The 19,355-nt window shown below is 34.0% G+C and overlaps 1 protein-coding gene across 1 annotated transcript; it reads right to left on the bottom strand.

Moving 5' to 3' along the window:
• Positions 1-9,845: 9,845 nt before the first annotated feature.
• Positions 9,846-18,545, bottom strand: LOC110671758 (uncharacterized). Its single transcript, XM_058138368.1, has 6 exons — positions 16,787-18,545; positions 11,833-11,930; positions 10,812-10,862; positions 10,455-10,541; positions 10,092-10,235; positions 9,846-9,920 (listed from the first exon to the last, which is right to left on the bottom strand). The coding sequence occupies exons 1-6, from the start codon at positions 18,543-18,545 to the stop codon at positions 9,846-9,848; spliced, it is 2,214 nt and encodes a 737-aa protein (XP_057994351.1).
• Positions 18,546-19,355: the final 810 nt, after the last annotated feature.

The raw sequence follows: 19,355 nt of genomic DNA, 5'->3' as shown, positions 1-19,355 counted from the left end.
AAGTCGGATGGTTGAAATTGAGATGTGTCAAGGAAGTTTTATGTAATCGCAAAATTCCTAATAAGTTGAAAGGAAAATTTTATCGTATAACCATATGACTGGCCATATTATATGGTAGTCAGTGTTGAGCACTGAAAGAGTCGTATGTGTCTAAACTAAGAGTTGTGAAAATGAGAATGTTAAAGTGGATGAGTGGCCATACTAGACTAGATAAAGTCCGTAATGAGAGTATTAGAGAAAATGCAGGAGTTGTGTCAATTAAGGATAAGTTGAGAGAAGTGAGATTGAGGTGATTTGGTCATGTGAAGCGTAGATATACAGAGGATCAAATTAAACAAGTAAAACACTTCAGGTTAGAGGATAGAAAGAAAAGAAGGGGTAAGACTAAACTGATTTGGAGGAGAGTAGTACAATATGACCTAAAAGCATTACACATATCCGAAGATTTAACACAAAATCGTTTAGAGTGGAGAAAGAGAATCCATATAACCGGCCTTAAATTTTTGGAATAAAAATTTAGTTGAGTTGAGTATATTATAAACTACATCAAAATTTAAAAAATAAAGTAAATTTTATTATTTATTATTTATAATTATACATTTATTAGACTAACAACTCTAAAAGATATTATAAAAAGTTTGTAAATATTATTTTTTAATATTTTTAACATAATAATAATTATTATTATAACAAAAAGAATAATAATTTTAATTAAATTTTAAAGTAGTGTTTATAGAAAAAAGTAAAAGGAAATATTTTTCAAATATATTAATAATTTGTTATTATTATATTTTTCCTTATAATGAAATGAAAGTATGATGTTTAATGTTTGTGTATAAAGTAAAATTTATTTTATAAGAAAATAAATTAATCTTAAAACCATTTAAGAAAAAAAATGATAACAAATGCAAATTAAATAATTCAAAAACAATTAAAATAAAATAAAAAAGTAAAAATTATAAAAAAAAAATCATTGACTTAAGAACATATAAGTGGTTTAAATTTTAAAATAAATAAATAGAAATTTAAAAATTCAATTAATAAAATAAAACACCATATAAAAATTTAAAAGAGATTGAAGCGTTTATTTTAGTTTAGAAAATTCAACTAATTTTAAAAAATTTTTAGAATGTCAAAAAATTTAAGATATATCTTGTAAAATTTAAAAAGGAAGTATAGATTTCAGTAATAAAATAAAAAAAATTAAAAAAATAAGACACTAAAATTAAAGAAATGCAATGGGGAAAATTGTCACAACATTATTATTAAAGAATAAATTTAAAAATTATTTCAATAATAATTAAATAATTTAAAAACAACTAAAATGGAATATATATATATATATATATATCATTATTAGATTGTTGAACCGTTAAAAGAGTAAAAATTAACATTGAAAAATATCGATCGATTAATCTATAGATTAAGATTTAGAAATTGTTTTTCTTTATAAGTTTTATTTGAAAGAGAAAGTTTTGATTTATGAAAATTGTCATCTGTAAGAAAATAAAAATATAAACTGATTGTCATCCTGGCATTTAAAGTTAGAAACGTAAAAACACTAACAATCTCTCTACGGTCAATACGTGCCACATATGGCAAAATAAAAAAAAAAAAATTGGGGTAGAGGGGACCTTTCATTAATCTTAGGAACTGTAAAATGTTGCCCTCTTTTACTATATAGTGATAATAGGTAAAATACCTATAAAAATTATTTTATTTGAATTTAAATTTAAATAATATTTTTAATATTTAAATGCATTTAAAATTTAATTATTATTACTTAAAAATATTTAAATTCATTTAATTTGTATAGTTTTATTAATAATTTATATAAAAAATATTTTTTTATTAATAATTTATATTTTAAAAATTTAATCATTCTATGAATATTTAAACTATATTTTTTAAAAATATAATATATATAAAAATTTATAAGAACTCGTTTAATTTTATATATTTTAATTAAAAATCTATATAATAAATATTTTTTTATTAATAATTTATATTTTAAAATTTTAATAATTTTATAAAATATTTAAATTTTATTTATTTAATATATATATATATATATATATATATATATATATTATTATAACAAACATATATTTTATATTTAATTAATTAGTTATATAAAAGGATTCGGCTAATGATACCCGATATGTAAAACTTAAATTGATTTAAGCCCGGGTATTTCTCTTCAAATCTGAATTCGTCTCAAGCTCAATTATATGCTGCCCAAATCTGTCCTATTATGGTTCAGTCGGATACCCATTAATACCTGATCTATTACTATCCTAGTCCCAATTTTACCATCTCACGTAGTGCAGTGTTTGGGTCGCAAATGTTCTGTGAATTTGAATTGAAACTCGCAACTCAGATGGTAGAATCAAAAGGAGGTGAGCAAATTTGGTAACTATGCCCTCTTATCCTCTTGTGGTTATAATTTAATATATTTAGTATTTTCACCATATTATACATCACAAACGTATTTTCAACTGTATTGAAAATAGCTAGTCATAACAGACAATAATATTTTCCTTTTGAAATTTATATCATTTATTTATCTTTAATCAAAATTTTTTTCTCTTTTATAGGACTACAATGGACAAGAGCCTCTATTAGCAATGAATAAAAACTACTCGCCATGGACAAAATGCCAAATTACATCTTCCATTGCACTTCTAATTATAGTAGAAATCCTTTAATTCTAATATAATTAGAAATCCAGCTCAATTTAGCTTTCATTCTAGTCTCTTCCAACCACACATGCACTTAAAGAGCTGTTTTCCTTCAAATTAGATGACTGTCAAAGGGAAGTGATGTTATAGCTATGGCTCCCATTTTAAATCCTTGTAACAAAGGCATGCCCAGAATCGTTCTAGTGTAATACGACCAACCGCAAAAGACATTAAAGATGCTATAGAAAAGGCATCAGTCCGATTTTATGAAATGTAATCAAACTTGGACCAGACCAGACAGAGTAACCACTCAAATCGGTAAACCAAGCTGGATTTAAACTGGTTTATCAGATTTTTAGTGTCAAGCAGCTTATGGGTGAATTTGAAGCTTTATACCACTCCAACTACACTTACACACATCTAATTAATATTAAATATATTAAATGTATTATTATAATTTTAAAGATATTATTAATTTTATAATATAATTAATATTTATTTAATATTAAACTCAATTCAACCTTAGTTGATATTAGATTTATGACCTAAAATTCTAGTTGATTTAGAAAACCTTTTTCGAGTGGGAAAAATATTCAAAACCTAAAATGGGAAAAGGTATAATTCAAGAAAAAGGGATTATAGCCTATTGTAGTTGAAAACACTCTTATAGTAGTTAAAATAGTAATATATTGAATTATATCTAGAAGAGACTAAGAAGACTAACTAATATATTTATTATGAGTAGTTTGATGTAAGGGTTCTCTTAGGTATAATTGGATATGGATTGTAATGATGATTTATTTTTATTAATTATGAAAGATGGCATATCCGTAAATGTAGTCATACTTAGAGAGGATAAACTACTTAAATATTAATGTTTTGTATATTTATTTTTTTTTAACTTACACGCTTATACAGTGCACAAGAATTAAATTGTAAACTCTTAAAGTGGACCGAGTCCGAAACCCTTGCTATAAACACACTATTTTACTAAAGACAATGTGGCATATCCTACTTCATGCCTACCCGAAGGAATCTTTTCTGAATGATCTGCATTAAGTTAATGTTATGGCAAAACTTCGTCCCTGCAAATTTCCTTCAATTGCATGCATATCAAATAGCTAATCTACATTGTCACACCCTACCCCTCCGTAAGGCATAACATGATCCCGTATTATACCTAATGAATTAACAACTTCGTCTACTGATAACCCATTAAATACACTACAAGGGATTTTAAAACTTTTCTTACTTCTTTTTACAGTGGTGAGCACTATTTACAGGTGTTAAAATTTTTTTTTTTTGAATTGAAGTGAAACAGTTAACACATTTGAATTAGTAGTAATTTCTGTAAAAATTTTGGCGGAGTGCCATCTGTATTTTGAATAAAACACTTCTTCAAAAACCTTTAAAAAGCACTTCAAATATATTTCTCAATCTCAAACTCCAACATTTAATCAACACAATATGTTTCTCAACATTTGTCAACTCAAATCCACAATAATTTTTCAGTGTTTTCAAAGACTGAGATAAAAGAAATATATTACTATATTTACAAACTATAATAATTTACAATTTATTTTACAACTTCAATGTACAATTTTAATTTACAACTGCTCAAAATCAAGAACACTATATACATACAGTGAACATACATTACAATACAAAATGCAAAATATGGTATACTGAATATACCCGATGAACTCTCAATATAGCATTAGCAGCCCAGTGTGTTGCCTTGTTAGTCTGTCTACCTGCGACAGCAATGAAAAGCTATCGCTGAGTAAAATTTACTCAGTGGTGCACAATAATAATTTGAAATGCGATATATAAATCTTTTATTGACAATTCACAAATCAAATAATTCACAATTCCATTTCACAATTTACAAAGTTCATATAACCCAAATTTGATCAAACAATTGAATAACATAGTTTTGGTAATCAGTAACACCGTTTGGTCAAATAATTGAATAATACAGTTTTGCCAATCAATAACTCCATTTGATCAAATAACTGAATAATACAGTTTTGCCAATCATCAAATAACTGAATAATACAGTTTTTCCAATCATCAAATAACTGAATAATATAGTGTTGCCAATCAATAATACAATTTAGGCCATGACACAATTTTTCCATACATGTCGTGTTGCACACCACGACAAGGCACACTCACCCCAATAATCGAAATCAATGAGGGAGGAAGCTAGCTAAATAATGAGTACTCATCCACACTCACCTCAGACTGACAAGTCAAAGAGGGGGGAACATAATCACACTCACCCCAGACTGATAAGTCAAAGAGAGAGGAATATAATAACAGTGTCATGCTAATTGTGAATCAAAACAATTCCAAATCACAATATTTCATACAATTCCCAAATCACATTTTATCTCAAAATTTTCATTTACAAAGTAGGCAACACAATAATTTCCAAATAAGATTCTCAAAGCCAAAACAATAAAAATTTATTCATAACTCATTTCTCCAAATACATTTTTTTGGTAAAAGCAGTGAATATAAAATGTAATGGCCCGGCCCACTAGTGATATTGTCCGCTCTGGACTGAAGCCCTCACGGTTTTAAAACGCGTCAATAGGGGTTAGGAACTATCAACTTATGAACCCAGCATCTCTCCCGTGTTTTGTCGATGTGGGATTTGCCTAGGGTGTTACAATCCACCCCCCTTATGGGACTCAGCGTCCTCGCTGAGGTTTGCCCCACCATCGTTCAAGGTTGCACGCGGAGCGGCTCTGATACCACAAATGTAACGGCCCGACCCACTAGTGATATTGTCCGCCCTAGGTCGAAGCCCTCACGGTTTTACAACGCGTCACTAGGGGTTAGGAACCTCCATCTTGTAAACCCAGCATCTCTCTCGTGTTTTGTCGATGTGGGATTTGCCTAGGGTGTTACAATCCACCCCCCTTATGGGACTCAGCGTCCTCGCTGAGGTTTGCCCCACCATCGTTCAAGGTTGCACGCGGAGTGGCTCTGATACCACAAATGCAATGGCCCGGCCCACTAGTGATATTGTCCGCTCTGGCCTAGCCCATACTAGGCCTCACGGTTTTAAAACGCGTCAATAGGGGTTACGAACCACCAACTTATAAACCCAGCATCTCTCCCGTATTTTGTCGATGTGGGATTTGCCTAGGGTGTTACAATCCACCCCCCTTATGGGACTCAGCGTCCTCGCTGAGGTTTGCCCCACCATCGTTCAAGGTTGCATGCGGAGCGGCTCTGATACCACAAATGTAATGGCCCGGCCCACTAGTGATATTGTCCGCTCTGGACTGAAGCCCTCACGGTTTTAAAACGCGTCAATAGGGGTTAGGAACTATCAACTTATGAACCCAGCATCTCTCCCGTGTTTTGTCGATGTGGGATTTGCCTAGGGTGTTACAATCCACCCCCCTTATGGGACTCAGCGTCCTCGCTGAGGTTTGCCCCACCATCGTTCAAGGTTGCACGCGGAGCGGCTCTGATACCACAAATGTAACGGCCCGACCCACTAGTGATATTGTCCGCTCTGGGTCAAAGCCCTCACGGTTTTACAACGCGTCACTAGGGGTTAGGAACCTCCATCTTATAAACCCAGCATCTCTCCCGTGTTTTGTCGATGTGGGATTTGCCTAGGGTGTTACATAAAAAGTATTGTGCACAGACACAATTTAAAACTATAATGTTCAAATAAATTTTTAAGTCGAAATAAGAAATCAAAATTATTGTGCACAAACACAATTTAAAACAATAACATACAAATAGTCATAATTTATTTCAATTGAAAAATTCAAAAGAAATAACTATTGTGCACAAATCTCTGATATATGCCTCTTGGCTTTGACTCAGTGTTTCCTTTCCCTTCCCTGAGTCTTTGCTAACTGAAACACACAATTTGAAGTGTTTCAGTACTCATTTAAACCGTCTCTAACAATAAGGCTTAATAGTTAATTTATTGAATTCTATCATTTCCTTAGTCAACCTAAGATGTTGACCCTCGATGCAGTCTAGGTGAATTAGGTTTTAATGTTACCAATATGTCACATTTTATAGCCTTTTAGTGTTGGTACATGTTACCCAATTCATTTCCATGTATAGTGCATTTTATTGCAATTTGTCGGATTCCGGTATACTAATTTGACCTAACCGGATGACCTAGTTCCCTCGGTTTTCGGGTTTTGGTCAAAACTACAAACTTGTAGGTCTATGTCTTATTGCACTCGGGGCAAAATTTCAGGTCATTCTGAGTTTACTAGACCAAGTTATGGTCATTTTACTATTGCAGGTCAGAATGTACCAAAATGGTCATTTTAGGTCATTTTTAGGTCACTTTTGGTTCGGCCAGTTTTTGGACCTGAAATTATGCAAGCTATTTGACTTGCTTATGATCATTTTTGGGTGTTGGTGTCTTCATAAGAGTTGTAGATATATGTCTCAACTATTCATGGTAAAAATTTCAGGTCAATTGGACCTGTTTTGAGTGAGTTATGGCCAAAACACTAACTGCTACCCAAATGGTCAATTTTCAGGCCTTAAATGCACTAATCCGGATTTGGTCATTTTTCAAGTTACCTTCCAAGCAGAATTTTGGTAAGCTTCCTTCATGAAAGTTGGCACTTTTTGTGCCTAGTTTCACCTCCAATTGGTCTCATACCAATTGGAGCCACACACTTAAGGTTCTAAGCCAAAACACACACTGCCCTGCTATTCATTGTTCATTACTCACCAAATACACATCCTATGCCTACCAAGTTAACTCTTACATGTCATTTCTGTTTTGTACCTTACCATTAACACATTTCACAACACTTTTTTGGTCATTTTGGCAGCTTGTAACTACACTCAATATGCACATTATAGTACAGAATTTACCAAGTTCAAATTACAAATAATTTAACTACATGACAAGCTCATTTACATGTCTACATTCAAACTCTTATACACATATACAAGCTGCCATAACAAGCACCATAATTCAATAATAAAATTCCATAAACCAAACCATGAAACAACATTTTTTTTTCTTCTTCATAAGGCTGTCGCCAGTTTACACATACCCATAAATTTTCACTTTCACTTTTAAAGCTTACAATTCAACCCTTACATATGGAATTCAACTTCAATACAATTAAACATTTAAATCCTCATCCAAACCAATATTTACATGCAAGTATAAACTGTTCTTATTGAGGTTCCATGGCTGCCAAAATATACATCTCCATTAATTTATCAAACATCAAAATTTCCTCCACAAAACAACTACCCACAATAACCATTCAAAGTTTAATGAAGTAAGATTTGAAAACACTCACTTACCACTTTTGAAGCTTGATCAAAACCTCACTAAACTTCTTCTTTTTGCTGCCTATGTATTGCCCATGATGTGTGGACCACTTTTAATGAAGGGACTTACAAGAAATTATGGCTTGAAAGTGATGAAATGGGAGCATGTATCATGGCCGGCCATGGAGGATTTGAAGAACCTTGAATCGGCCATGGATGAGTGAATGAAGAAATGAAATGTTGAAGTGGTGATTGCTGTCCTCTTATGGGTATTTATACCCCCACTATCATTTTAATATTCAATATAATATTTAAACTTTATTATTTTTAATTACATCCCCCATATTTCCTTTATTTACACTTCATATTTAATTTCTTATTTTCATGAAATTTTAAAATTTAATACCACTTATTTTTAGTGGACATTTAGGTCAAAAGCCAACTGTAGATGTCAAATGACCAAAATGCTCCTCTTCGGGTCAAATTCAGACTTTTTCGGTGCTACCGATTTACTCCTTGTACCGCTGATTTCTTTAATTTTTTTTTTCCGTTTATATTGACTTACTAATTTTTTTCTTGGACATTTCCCAAGTGTAATATTATTTATTTTCAATGGACATTTAGGTCAAAATACAACTCGGGATGTCAAATGATCACAATGCCCTTGTTCGGGTTGCATTCCCGATTTTTCGGTAACACCGAGTTTTGTCGTTTTCTCGATTTCTCACTTTTCTTTATACTAATTAATTAATTTTTTTTTGATATTTTTAATGGTATTTATACTTCAATAGATATTTATTTAAGTCTTAAAAATATTTTCTAGGGTTCTCCGCGGTTCAGGGCTAGTCAACGGTCCACGCCGCAACTTTCCGGTGCGGTCACCCATCGCTATGATTCTCGGCTCGTTTAACTTGGTTACATTTCATTGCTATTATTTTTCCTTTATTTTTTTTGTCTTTTCTTTTCTTGTATTTCATTATTCTATGTCTCCTCACTAATATTTAAATATAGTTCTAGGCATTCTAGCTGTCCGGATAGACACTGGTCACCGGAGCAGTAGAACGCACTACTGAACAGAGGGGTGTTACATACATGCATTCCAATACAATCAAATATATCAGCCCTACATAATATTCTAACTTATAGATATTTTTATGGAAATTCTTTTTATTAATGAAATAAAATATATTTAAATTTATGAATTTTAAATTCTAAATTTTAAATCAAACATTTGAAATTCAAATCCTAAAATCCAAATACAACCTTATATTTTGAAATAGATGTGATATAGGGATTAGGGATACCAAATAAACTTGCGAAAAACATAGCAAAACCAATGAAATAGGTGCAAGGAAGGTTTATTAACCGCAAAAGATAAGTTTAGAAGGCCTAGCTACCTAAGCCGTTTATTACACGAATGTGTGCCTTATGAAACCTTAAGACTGAATGGAAATGCAAAGTCTTCAACAGAAGAAAATAAAACTAAAAACAACATAATGTAATAAAAGATGCCAAGAACGATAATACATAGAAATGGCTTGTCCTGTGGTCTCTAGTTTAGAAAAACCCTGAAATTAACGCAAATTATTGGGCGCATTTATCACTCACAAAAAAATAAGTTATTTCCTAAATTTAAAAGTGTGGGATCCATAATTCTGTAAGTGAGAGTACACCCGGTGCACTGAACAATAAATACTGCATCCATCACTTACAAAAAATCAGTTATTTCCTAAATTTAAAAGTGTGGAATCGACAACCTTGATGAGTGAGGGTGCACATGTACTGGGAGTATCTAATAATATGCCCAAATTAACAATCTCAAACTTGCAACGCTTTCCTTTTACAGATGGGGCAGTTATTCTTCTGGATCAGCCACTACTTAATGCAGTCAAAGTGAAAGTAATGCCCACAGTCCAGCTTCCCAAAATCTTCCCCGTCGGCATAATTCTCCTACAAATGATTTTGGGGGAGAGAATTATTTGCTAAACAAACTTAATAAAATCTAAGGAATTGCAAATAAACAATAAAACTTGAGCATATATATAACCGTGGATTACACATGCTAGTTTATTTTTATTTTCAACTTGCGCGCAAAAGGACGATGTATTGAACAAATCTCACCTGACAGATGCTGCATTTTTCATCTTCCATAGGAGACCCTACTACATTTGCTTCATACTTTTGCTGCTTCATGCGTGCCTCAATAACAGCCCCAGCTAGTCCACTGCGATACTCTATCATAAGCTCCTTTAATTCATCTAGTTCCTAAAGAACAGAATCATTATTCAGGTTAGGAAGCAGTGAATCATTATTTAGGAAGCAGTGTCCAACAAAGAATTGATAACACTAAGTACCAACTCTTCTTAGTATTTGTCACGCATTCTTCTACTCGCTTTAATTTTAAAGGTTAAACTAATGCAAATTAGCATCTAAAATCAAGCATCCAAAAATGATAGCCATAAATGTTGTATTTTTATAATTTACCTCGATCATTTCATCCTTTATTTCTTGATCTAGATCAGAATCTTCAGGTAGACCATGGGACACTGTATAGTTGATCATCAGCAAATCCTAGCATACCATCAAATATTTAAAAATGATAAATCGACTCTTAATCAGTTCAAAGAAGTTGAACACCATTGTTCTTACATTAAAAGTAAAAATAAAAATAAATAAATATTTAACAATTAGAAGGCATAGTTTCCCATGCAATTGTAGCAAGATATGCCGACAATGGTTTTATATTCTTTAATATGAAAACTAAAAATAATTGGATAACAGCTTTGCCTTGATGGAATGGTTTTCGAGATAAAAACATGCATAAATCTATCTAGATCCTACCTCATGCTGTAAGGAGCCACCCCTGCGCAAAATTTGCGAAGCATTGCGAACCTGATAATTTCAACAATAAGCAAAACAAAAACCAAGTAGATGATGGTTCACTTGTCAATGAAGAAGCTAAATAATGAAAAATAATCAATTCAGTTTGCATATTTGAGCTACACAAATATTGGACAAATTATGAGGCAAACATATACATACACATGAATAGAAACAGAAGAAATTAGGAAATTGTAAACGAAAAAAAAAAAGAAACAAATATAAAAGTTCTTTTTCCTAGAATTTGTTTGGATCATTTATACATTCTTCTAATCAATTATTATCTTTATATTGTCTTGATTATTTTGTTCATTCAATTTCAATTTTAGGACTCATAATCTAAATAAGAGTCATTTGTTTACATGTGATTAAAAAAAGAGATTCTATAAATTGATTTTCATAACTAAAGTATATACAGCTAAGAAAGTGTAAAACATATCAGCCCCAAAGCTGATTCTTTGTCAAGATAAAATGCCCTGGCTAAACCTATTGTAAAATTTCAACTCTTGGTACTCAGTTATTATATCTAATGCTCCAGGCATCATTTTGAGTTCTTTTACTATCCTTATGTGAAATCCTTAGACTCTATAAAAAAAATAATAAAAAAAGTGGGCCTGCATTCATGTAGGTTCCACAATTGTGAGTAGGCAATAAAGGAAAAGCAAATGTGCCAAGGAGAGAATTTCCCAACAAATAAATTTGTTTCATGTAATCTTATCTAGATAACATCTGAAGTAGCATAAATTTTTTATCAGAAGTTTTGAGAAAAAAATAAATATATTTAGTTTGGTTGGCCTATTTAAAAGGCAAACTTTATCAACCCCAACTCAAATAACAACAACAACTAACTCTTAATTCCAAACTAGTTAGGATTGACTATATGGATCTTTCTTTGCCATTCAACTCAATTTGAAACTAATTGCACATTAATGTCCAAAAATTATAAATCTTTTAATACTAAGAAGACAGTTTACATGCATACCTCATATAATAGTCCGCTTATCATCTGAGCAGTGGTCAAAGAGCTTACTGGCACTTCAGGATGAGCACCACTTTGTCTCTCAGCTTGTATTGTCAATCCTGACCTAAGATGTATATCAGAAGGCCTTGCATTATTACCTCTCGCTAATAATTCCCTCTGTCTTGCAGCAATAGTATCACCTATATATCGTGGGTAGTCAGTGTAGGGGTGGGGTGTGAGGCGAAATATCATCCATTAGAATTATATAAAATGCACCAGGTAATGCCCAGGAAAGATGGTGGAGTCACAATGTTCTCACTTAAGTACCACCTCCTTAGACAGCATTTCCTAGACATGCACTTCATACAATCCTAATAGAATCAAACCACTGGTAAGTACCATCTTCCCATAACACTACCACGGTACTAAGGATTTATGCCACGAAGGCATAGATAGACAAGAGTCGCCACCCGGGTAATAACCGGGACATATTCAGTGTTTCTTCTGAGGGTCATGGATGGCAACTTACTCCTTGCAGAGTTTCCACAACCGTCATTACCATAGCCCAATGTCTAGGTTCGGGATAGTGGGTACATAAGGGGAAGGCGTTAGGCACCCCTTACGCTTGGTCTAACCTCGTTAATTCGAGTGCCAGTCCTCTACTAATGTTTCTAGAAGTCTTGTTTATTATTCCTTTATTAAACTTTATCCTAAAAAATGCAATTCTAATCCTACACACGCAAGTAATTCACAAAAAGGGTTGTTGTTTACACACAATTTTCATGCACAAGTAATTCCTATCTATGGGGTTGCTAATTATTTAAATGATATTTACCAGATGACTAAAATTAATTTATTATTGGGAATTTAATTTACAAACAAATTCAATTTCAAATAACCCTATGTTTCTATTTAACCTAATTAATTAATTTTCACCAAGTTACCCTAAGGATAATTGAACTAAGTTAATTATGTACATGTGTAATTTTTTTCTAATATCACATAAGTCCCAAACAATCACAACCTAATAAAGATTTCTAACATGCAAATTTATTTTACAATTACCAAGTATTAAATTAAATTTATTTTACATGCCAATATTAGTTTAATTTACAAACAAGATTAATTTTAATTTACAAAGTATTTATTTAAATTAATTACATGCAAAAGTTAGTTAAATTAAAAACAAAGTTAATTTTAATTTACCAAATGAAAGTTCTATTATTACTACAATTTCATGCCAATGGTTATTCGAGAAGTTTAGAGCTACTTACTTGTTGGTAAATGCAGTTGCCATTGGGGCAAGCTACCCTTAAAAAAGGGTCTTCTCTTCTAGTATGGCAATGATATCCCTGGCTTACTCCCGTTTAGCTCCATATAAGCTCCGCGCAAATGCCCTCTTTGGTACTTACCTTAGGGCTACTTACCAATTTTGTTTGTAAATAAAAAAAATAAAGAAAATAAAGAAAAATAATAAAAGTATGAGAGATAGAAACTAAACATGTGCAGAGTTGTGTATCCCCTCAAATTAAACATGATTACATGATCCATATGAACATATAAAATAAATTGAAGACAAAGAGCATAGAATTAAAATATTGTGTGGCATAGATCTTGAAAAGAAAACAATAAAACTGACCTTCGTAAATCTTGTATGAAAATCTTCTTGAAGAAAAAAAAAATAATAAGGAAGAACTCAAAGAGTCTTAAATATCTCTAAATTTCTTATAGCTCTGAATTTTCTCTACCTCTTTCCTCCCATCATCCCCTTCTTCTCTTCTCTAGTAGGGTATTTATAGGGTTTTGGGAGAGGTGTGTGATAGGGTTTGGAGTCTTAGGATGATAAAGTTTAGATGACTTGAACAACTACAATTGCAGAATTCGAATAAGACTGGGATATGGGTGAGGTGTTTCAACCAATAGGAAGACAGAAAAAAATGGAAGGCACCAATAGGGAATGAGGAAGAGGTGTGGTAGGATTTGGAGTCTTAGGATGATAAAGTTTAGATGACTTAAACAACTGCAATTGCAGAATTCGAATAAGACTGGGATATGGGTGAGGTGTTTCAACCAATAGGAAGACAGGAAAAAATGGAAGGCACCAATAGAGAATGAGGAAGAGGTGTGGTAGGATTTGGAGTCTTAGGGTGATAAAGTTTAGATGACTTAAACAACTGCGGTTGCAGAATTCGAATAAGACTTTGATATGGGTGAGGTGTTTCAACCAATAGGAAGACAGGAAAAAATGGAAGGCACCAATAGGGAGTGAGGAAGAGAGTGGGGCCAAGGAGGAGAGAGATATTTTGTTATTTTAATTTTTAGAAAATAATTAAATGGGTCCCATTTAAAATTCCTAACTAGGCTTTCTTAGGCCCATGGAGCCCAATTAAACTTAATTAGATCCATTTAAAAAACTACCCATATTAAATTTAAACAAAATAAAATTTTATTTAAATTTAATTAAATTAATTTTCTCAAAACTTTATTATTATTTTTATTTTTTCAAGATCATGCCACGAAATTAATAATTCAGCTCAATGCCTCCAATTACATCTTACAGTCATATAATTTTTAATCATCGGTTTACCAACGGCCTAAATTCACATACTCATCACAAAATAATTGTCTACAGTTTGCCCCCACTTTGGCGAAAGTTGAAATCAATGCGAAAGCATTGCTCAAGTTTCGTCAAAGTGAAACTCGAATTTCTAATAACTATGAAACATTGGCTATGAGGATCAAGTATATCTTGCTCGGTCGACATACTCTATATTATGAGACTAGCTATGGTCTCATAACAGTAATAACTGTGTCATGTGAAAAATGAGTGTATCTTGCTCTGTCGATACACTCTGCGTCATGAGACTAGCTACGGTCTCATAACGTTGATAATCGTGTCATGTGAAAATTGAGTGCATCTTGCTCTGTCGATACACTCTGTGTCATGAGACTAGCTATGGTCTCATGACAATGGCAACTGTGTGATTTGAAATGTTGTGGATTCGTATTTAGGACCGCAGTCCTAAACTACCTACGTATCCCCCTCATTATCCTGAGGAAGAATCAGACCCACTCGTAGTTCGACACTTGAAACTGTGGTGATGCATGTTCTTCTACGCTTTATACACCTACAGGTGACATGTTGATGCGTGTTCTTCTACGCCTTACACAACTATGCCATATGCCCTAAACAACGTCTAAGGACTTACCAAAAAAAAATATCTGTCATGAAATGTTGTGGGTTCGTATTTAGGACCGCGGTCCTAAACTACCTACGTATCCCCCTCGCTATCCTAAGGAAGAATCAGACCCCCTCGTAGTTCGACAATTGAAACTGTGGTGATGCATGTTATTCTACGCCTTACACACCCACAGGTGACATGTTGATGCATGTTCTTCTATGCCTTACACAACTATGTCATGCGCCCTAAACAACGTCTAAGGACTTACCAAAAAATATCTAATTCATGATTTGAAAAATTAGGATGACTAGGTCTCATAACTCTTTTTGTGATTTTTGTGCTTCTTGTATGCTACTTCCTATCATGGGCATGCTGATTTTGCTAGAGATTCTAAAAAAACTTAGTCCTCTGAGGGACCTCTTTTTACAAAAACTTTCTTTTAGCCTCCAAGTTTTTTAGAAGAATTGTTCACCAAAAAAGACTTCCTTAAGGTCACAATACAATTTCTCTCTGATTTTTCTTTTTCTTCTCTCCCCCCATGGTTTCTGCCTTGACTCATTTCTCTTCCATGAACTCCATTCTCTATGCCCTAACTTTTACCTGAAATGTCCTTTCGGATTTTCATCTCAGCGGGCTTGCTCTATCTTTTGCCTAAGTGGCCCTTCCGGTTTTTCCACCTAGCAACCTCCCTTTTTTTTTTTTTTTTTTTTTTGAAATTAGACAATTACCAGGACATTCATATCAAGCACCTATCTTGTCATGCTCAGAAGACATAGATTAAATCAAAACAACGCAGTTCAATTACTTAATCATTTGATGTATCCCTCAAGACACAAACATTCACGATCATAATTAAATAAAACCCATTCCTAGTCAATGCAATAAAAATTTCTTTATTTATTCAGGTACACCATTACTCCCTCTTACATTTAGTTTTGCCAAATTTCTAACCTTCCAAAGTTAGAAATAAGCTTTATAACCTGTCGAATGGCCTTTTTAGGTTTTCCATCCAAATCTTCTCTCATCTCTCCTTTTGCCTAGACTGCCTTTTGCAGGTTTTCAATCTAGCATTTTTTTTCTTTTCTTTTCTTTTTTTTTCTTTGACCCTTATTTTTGCCTAGACCGTCTTTTGTAAATTTTCAGCCTAGCGGGCCTATCTCACACAAAGTACCGTTTGAGCTTGTCTAAGTTGACTGGTTCTTGAAATTCATTCCCATCCAGGTTTGATATTCTTACAGCACCTCCTGACAAGATCTTTTTAACTATGTATGGACCATCCCAGTTTGGCTTAAACTTTCCTCTTGGATCAAAAGGGATGGGCCGAGCTTGTTTCAAAACCATGTCTCCCTCTTTGATCTTTCTTGGCTTCACCTTCTTATTAAAGGCCCTTGCTATCTTCCTTTGATAAGCCTGCATATGATACAAGGCTCGCATCCTCTTCTCATCAATCAAAGCTAGTTCTTCATATCTTTTCTGGGCCCACTCATTTTCCGGAATCTTAGCTTCTAGTATCACTCTCAAGGATTTGACCTCTAGCTCAATGGGTAGCACTGCTTCAGTCCCATACACTAAAGAGAATGGAGTTGCCCCTATGGATGTTCTTGTAGTAGTGCGATAACCCCAAAGAGCATAAGGGAGTTTCTCAGGCCAATCCTTATAGGTTTCAACCATTTTTCTTAGAATGGTTTTCACATTCTTATTTGCTGCTTCTACTGCTCCATTAGTCTGTGGCCTGTATGGTGAGGACTTGTGATGCTTAATCTTGAATTCGGTAATTAATTCTAAGAAATCACCTTTGAACTGGCTGCCGTTATCTGATACTATCTCATGGGGTACCCCAAACCTGCAAATCAAGTTCTTTCGCACAAACTTACTTATCTGCTTAGCTCCTACTACTTTATAAGATTCAGCTTCAACCCACTTGGTGAAATAGTCAATTGCCACAATGATAAATCTATGGCCATTAGAAGCAGTGGGAGAAATCTTCCCAATAATGTCTATGCCCCATATTGAGAATGGCCATGGTGAAGTCATACTGTAGAGTTCACTAGACGGTAGGTGATTCAAATTCCCATGGATTTGGCACTCATGGCATCTTTTCACAAATTTAGCACAGTCAGTATCCATGGTAGACCAATAATAGCCCAATCTTAAAATTTTGCCAGCTAATACCCTTCCGTTCATGTGAGGACCACACACTCCTGCATGTACTTCCTCCATTATCTGCTCATACTGCTTTTTTGTCACACACAAGAGCAATAGTCCTTCGAAGAACCTTTTGTAGAGTTGCCCCCCAGCCAAAGTGAACTGAGTGGCTAATCTGCGAATTGTAGCTCTATCCCTACTATTTGCTGACTGTGGGTATTCTCTTACCTCTAAATATCTTCTTATGTCCTCATACCATTTCATCTCATCTTCTAGATCTAAATGTGCTATTATTAACCCTTCATAGCATGGGATTCTACTCCTCATCAGGATAACTGGCTGGGTCAGCTTCTGATCACCCTTCTCCCATAAGGATGCTAGTGTGGCTAGAGCATCAGCCATCTGGTTCTGAGCTCTAGGCATGTGCTTCATTGTCACTTCCTCAAAGCTAAATAATAGTTTCTTAGCATACTCCAGGTATGGCCTCAACTTTTCTTCTTTCAATTCCCATTCACCTTTAACATGGGAAACCACTAGCATTGAATCTCCAAACACCTCCACTTTTTTAGCCCCAACAGCTATTAATGCCTCTAGGCCACAAATGCAAGCCTCATATTCTGCAATATTATTAGTGGTTGGGAAACATAGCCTTTTTGACATTAACAATTGTTTTCCATTTGGTGCTTCCAAAACTACCCCTATACCGGCTCCGCTCTTATTCATGGCCCCATCAAAGTACATTTTCCATGGCTGGACCTCTACTACCTTGAGACTCTCATCCGGGAAGGCTGTTTCGACTTCTTCCCCTTCATTAACTGGATTTTCAGAAAGAAATTCAGCCACTACACGCCCTTTGATGGTTTTTCGAGTCTCATACACAATATCAAATTCAGACAGTAGGACCAACCATTTGGCCAATTTTCCAACTAGCGTCGGTACTTCAAATAGGTACTTCAAAGGATCCATCCGGGATACTACAATAACTCGATGGGTCTGAAAGTAGTGCCTTAACTTCTTAGTTGCCCATACTACTGACCAGATGGGTTTTTCTATTAGTGAATAATTCTCCTCATAAGCAAGGAGTTTCTTACTGATGTAATAGATGGCTCTCTCCAGATTCTCTACTTCTTGTGCCAACATTGCCCCCAAGGCCATGTTTTCCACTGATAGGTAGAGGATTAGAGGGATGCTAGGGATGGGTGGTGACAAAATTGGTGGATGGCTCAGGTACCGCTTTATCTTTTCAAATGCCTCTTGACATTGCTCATTCCACACCACTGGCTGATTCTTTCTTAGTAGCTTAAAAATTGGTTCACAGGTAGTTGTGAGCCTAGCTATGAACCTACTGATGTACTGTAATTTTCCTAAGAAACCTCTAATCTCTTTTTCTGTTCTCGGGGCTGGCATCTCCTGGAGTCGCCAAACTGTAGGGGTGGGGCGTGAGGCGAAATATCATCCATTAGAATTATATAAAATGCACCAGGTAATGCCCAGGAAAGATGGTGGAGTCACAATGGTCTCACTTAAGTACCACCTCCTTAGACAGCATTTCCTAGACATGCACTTCATACAATCCTAATAGAATCAAACCACTGGTAAGTACCGTCTTCCCATAACACTACCACGGTACTAAGGATTTATGCCACGAAGGCATAGATAGACAGAGTCGCCACGGGTAATAACCGGGACATATTGATGTTTCTGAGGGTCATGGATGGCAACTTACTCCTTGCAGAGTTTCCACAACCGTCATTACCATAGCCCAATGTCTAGGTTCGGGATAGTGGGTACATAAGGGGAAGGTGTTAGGCACCCCTTACGCCTGGTCTAACCTCGTTAATTCGAGTGCCAGTCCTCTACTAATGTTTCTAGAAGTCTTGTTTATTATTCCTTTATTAAACTTTATCCTAAAAAATGCAATTCTAATCCTATACACGCAAGTAATTCACAAAAAGGGTTGTTATTTACACACAATTTTCATGCACAAGTAATTCCTATCTATGGGGTTGCTAATTATTTAAATGATATTTATCAGATGACTAAAATTAATTTATTATTGGGAATTTAATTTACAAACAAATTCAATTTCAAATAACCCTATGTTTCTATTTAACCTAATTAATTAATTTTCACCAAGTTACCCTAAGGATAATTGAACTAAGTTAATTATGTACATGTGTAATTTTTTTCTAATATCACATAAGTCCCAAACAATCA

This window comes from Hevea brasiliensis, chromosome 16 (genome assembly GCF_030052815.1).
Source record: "Hevea brasiliensis isolate MT/VB/25A 57/8 chromosome 16, ASM3005281v1, whole genome shotgun sequence".
NCBI classification, from domain to species: Eukaryota; Viridiplantae; Streptophyta; class Magnoliopsida; order Malpighiales; family Euphorbiaceae; genus Hevea; species Hevea brasiliensis.
This window is presented reverse-complemented; position numbering and strand designations above follow the sequence as displayed.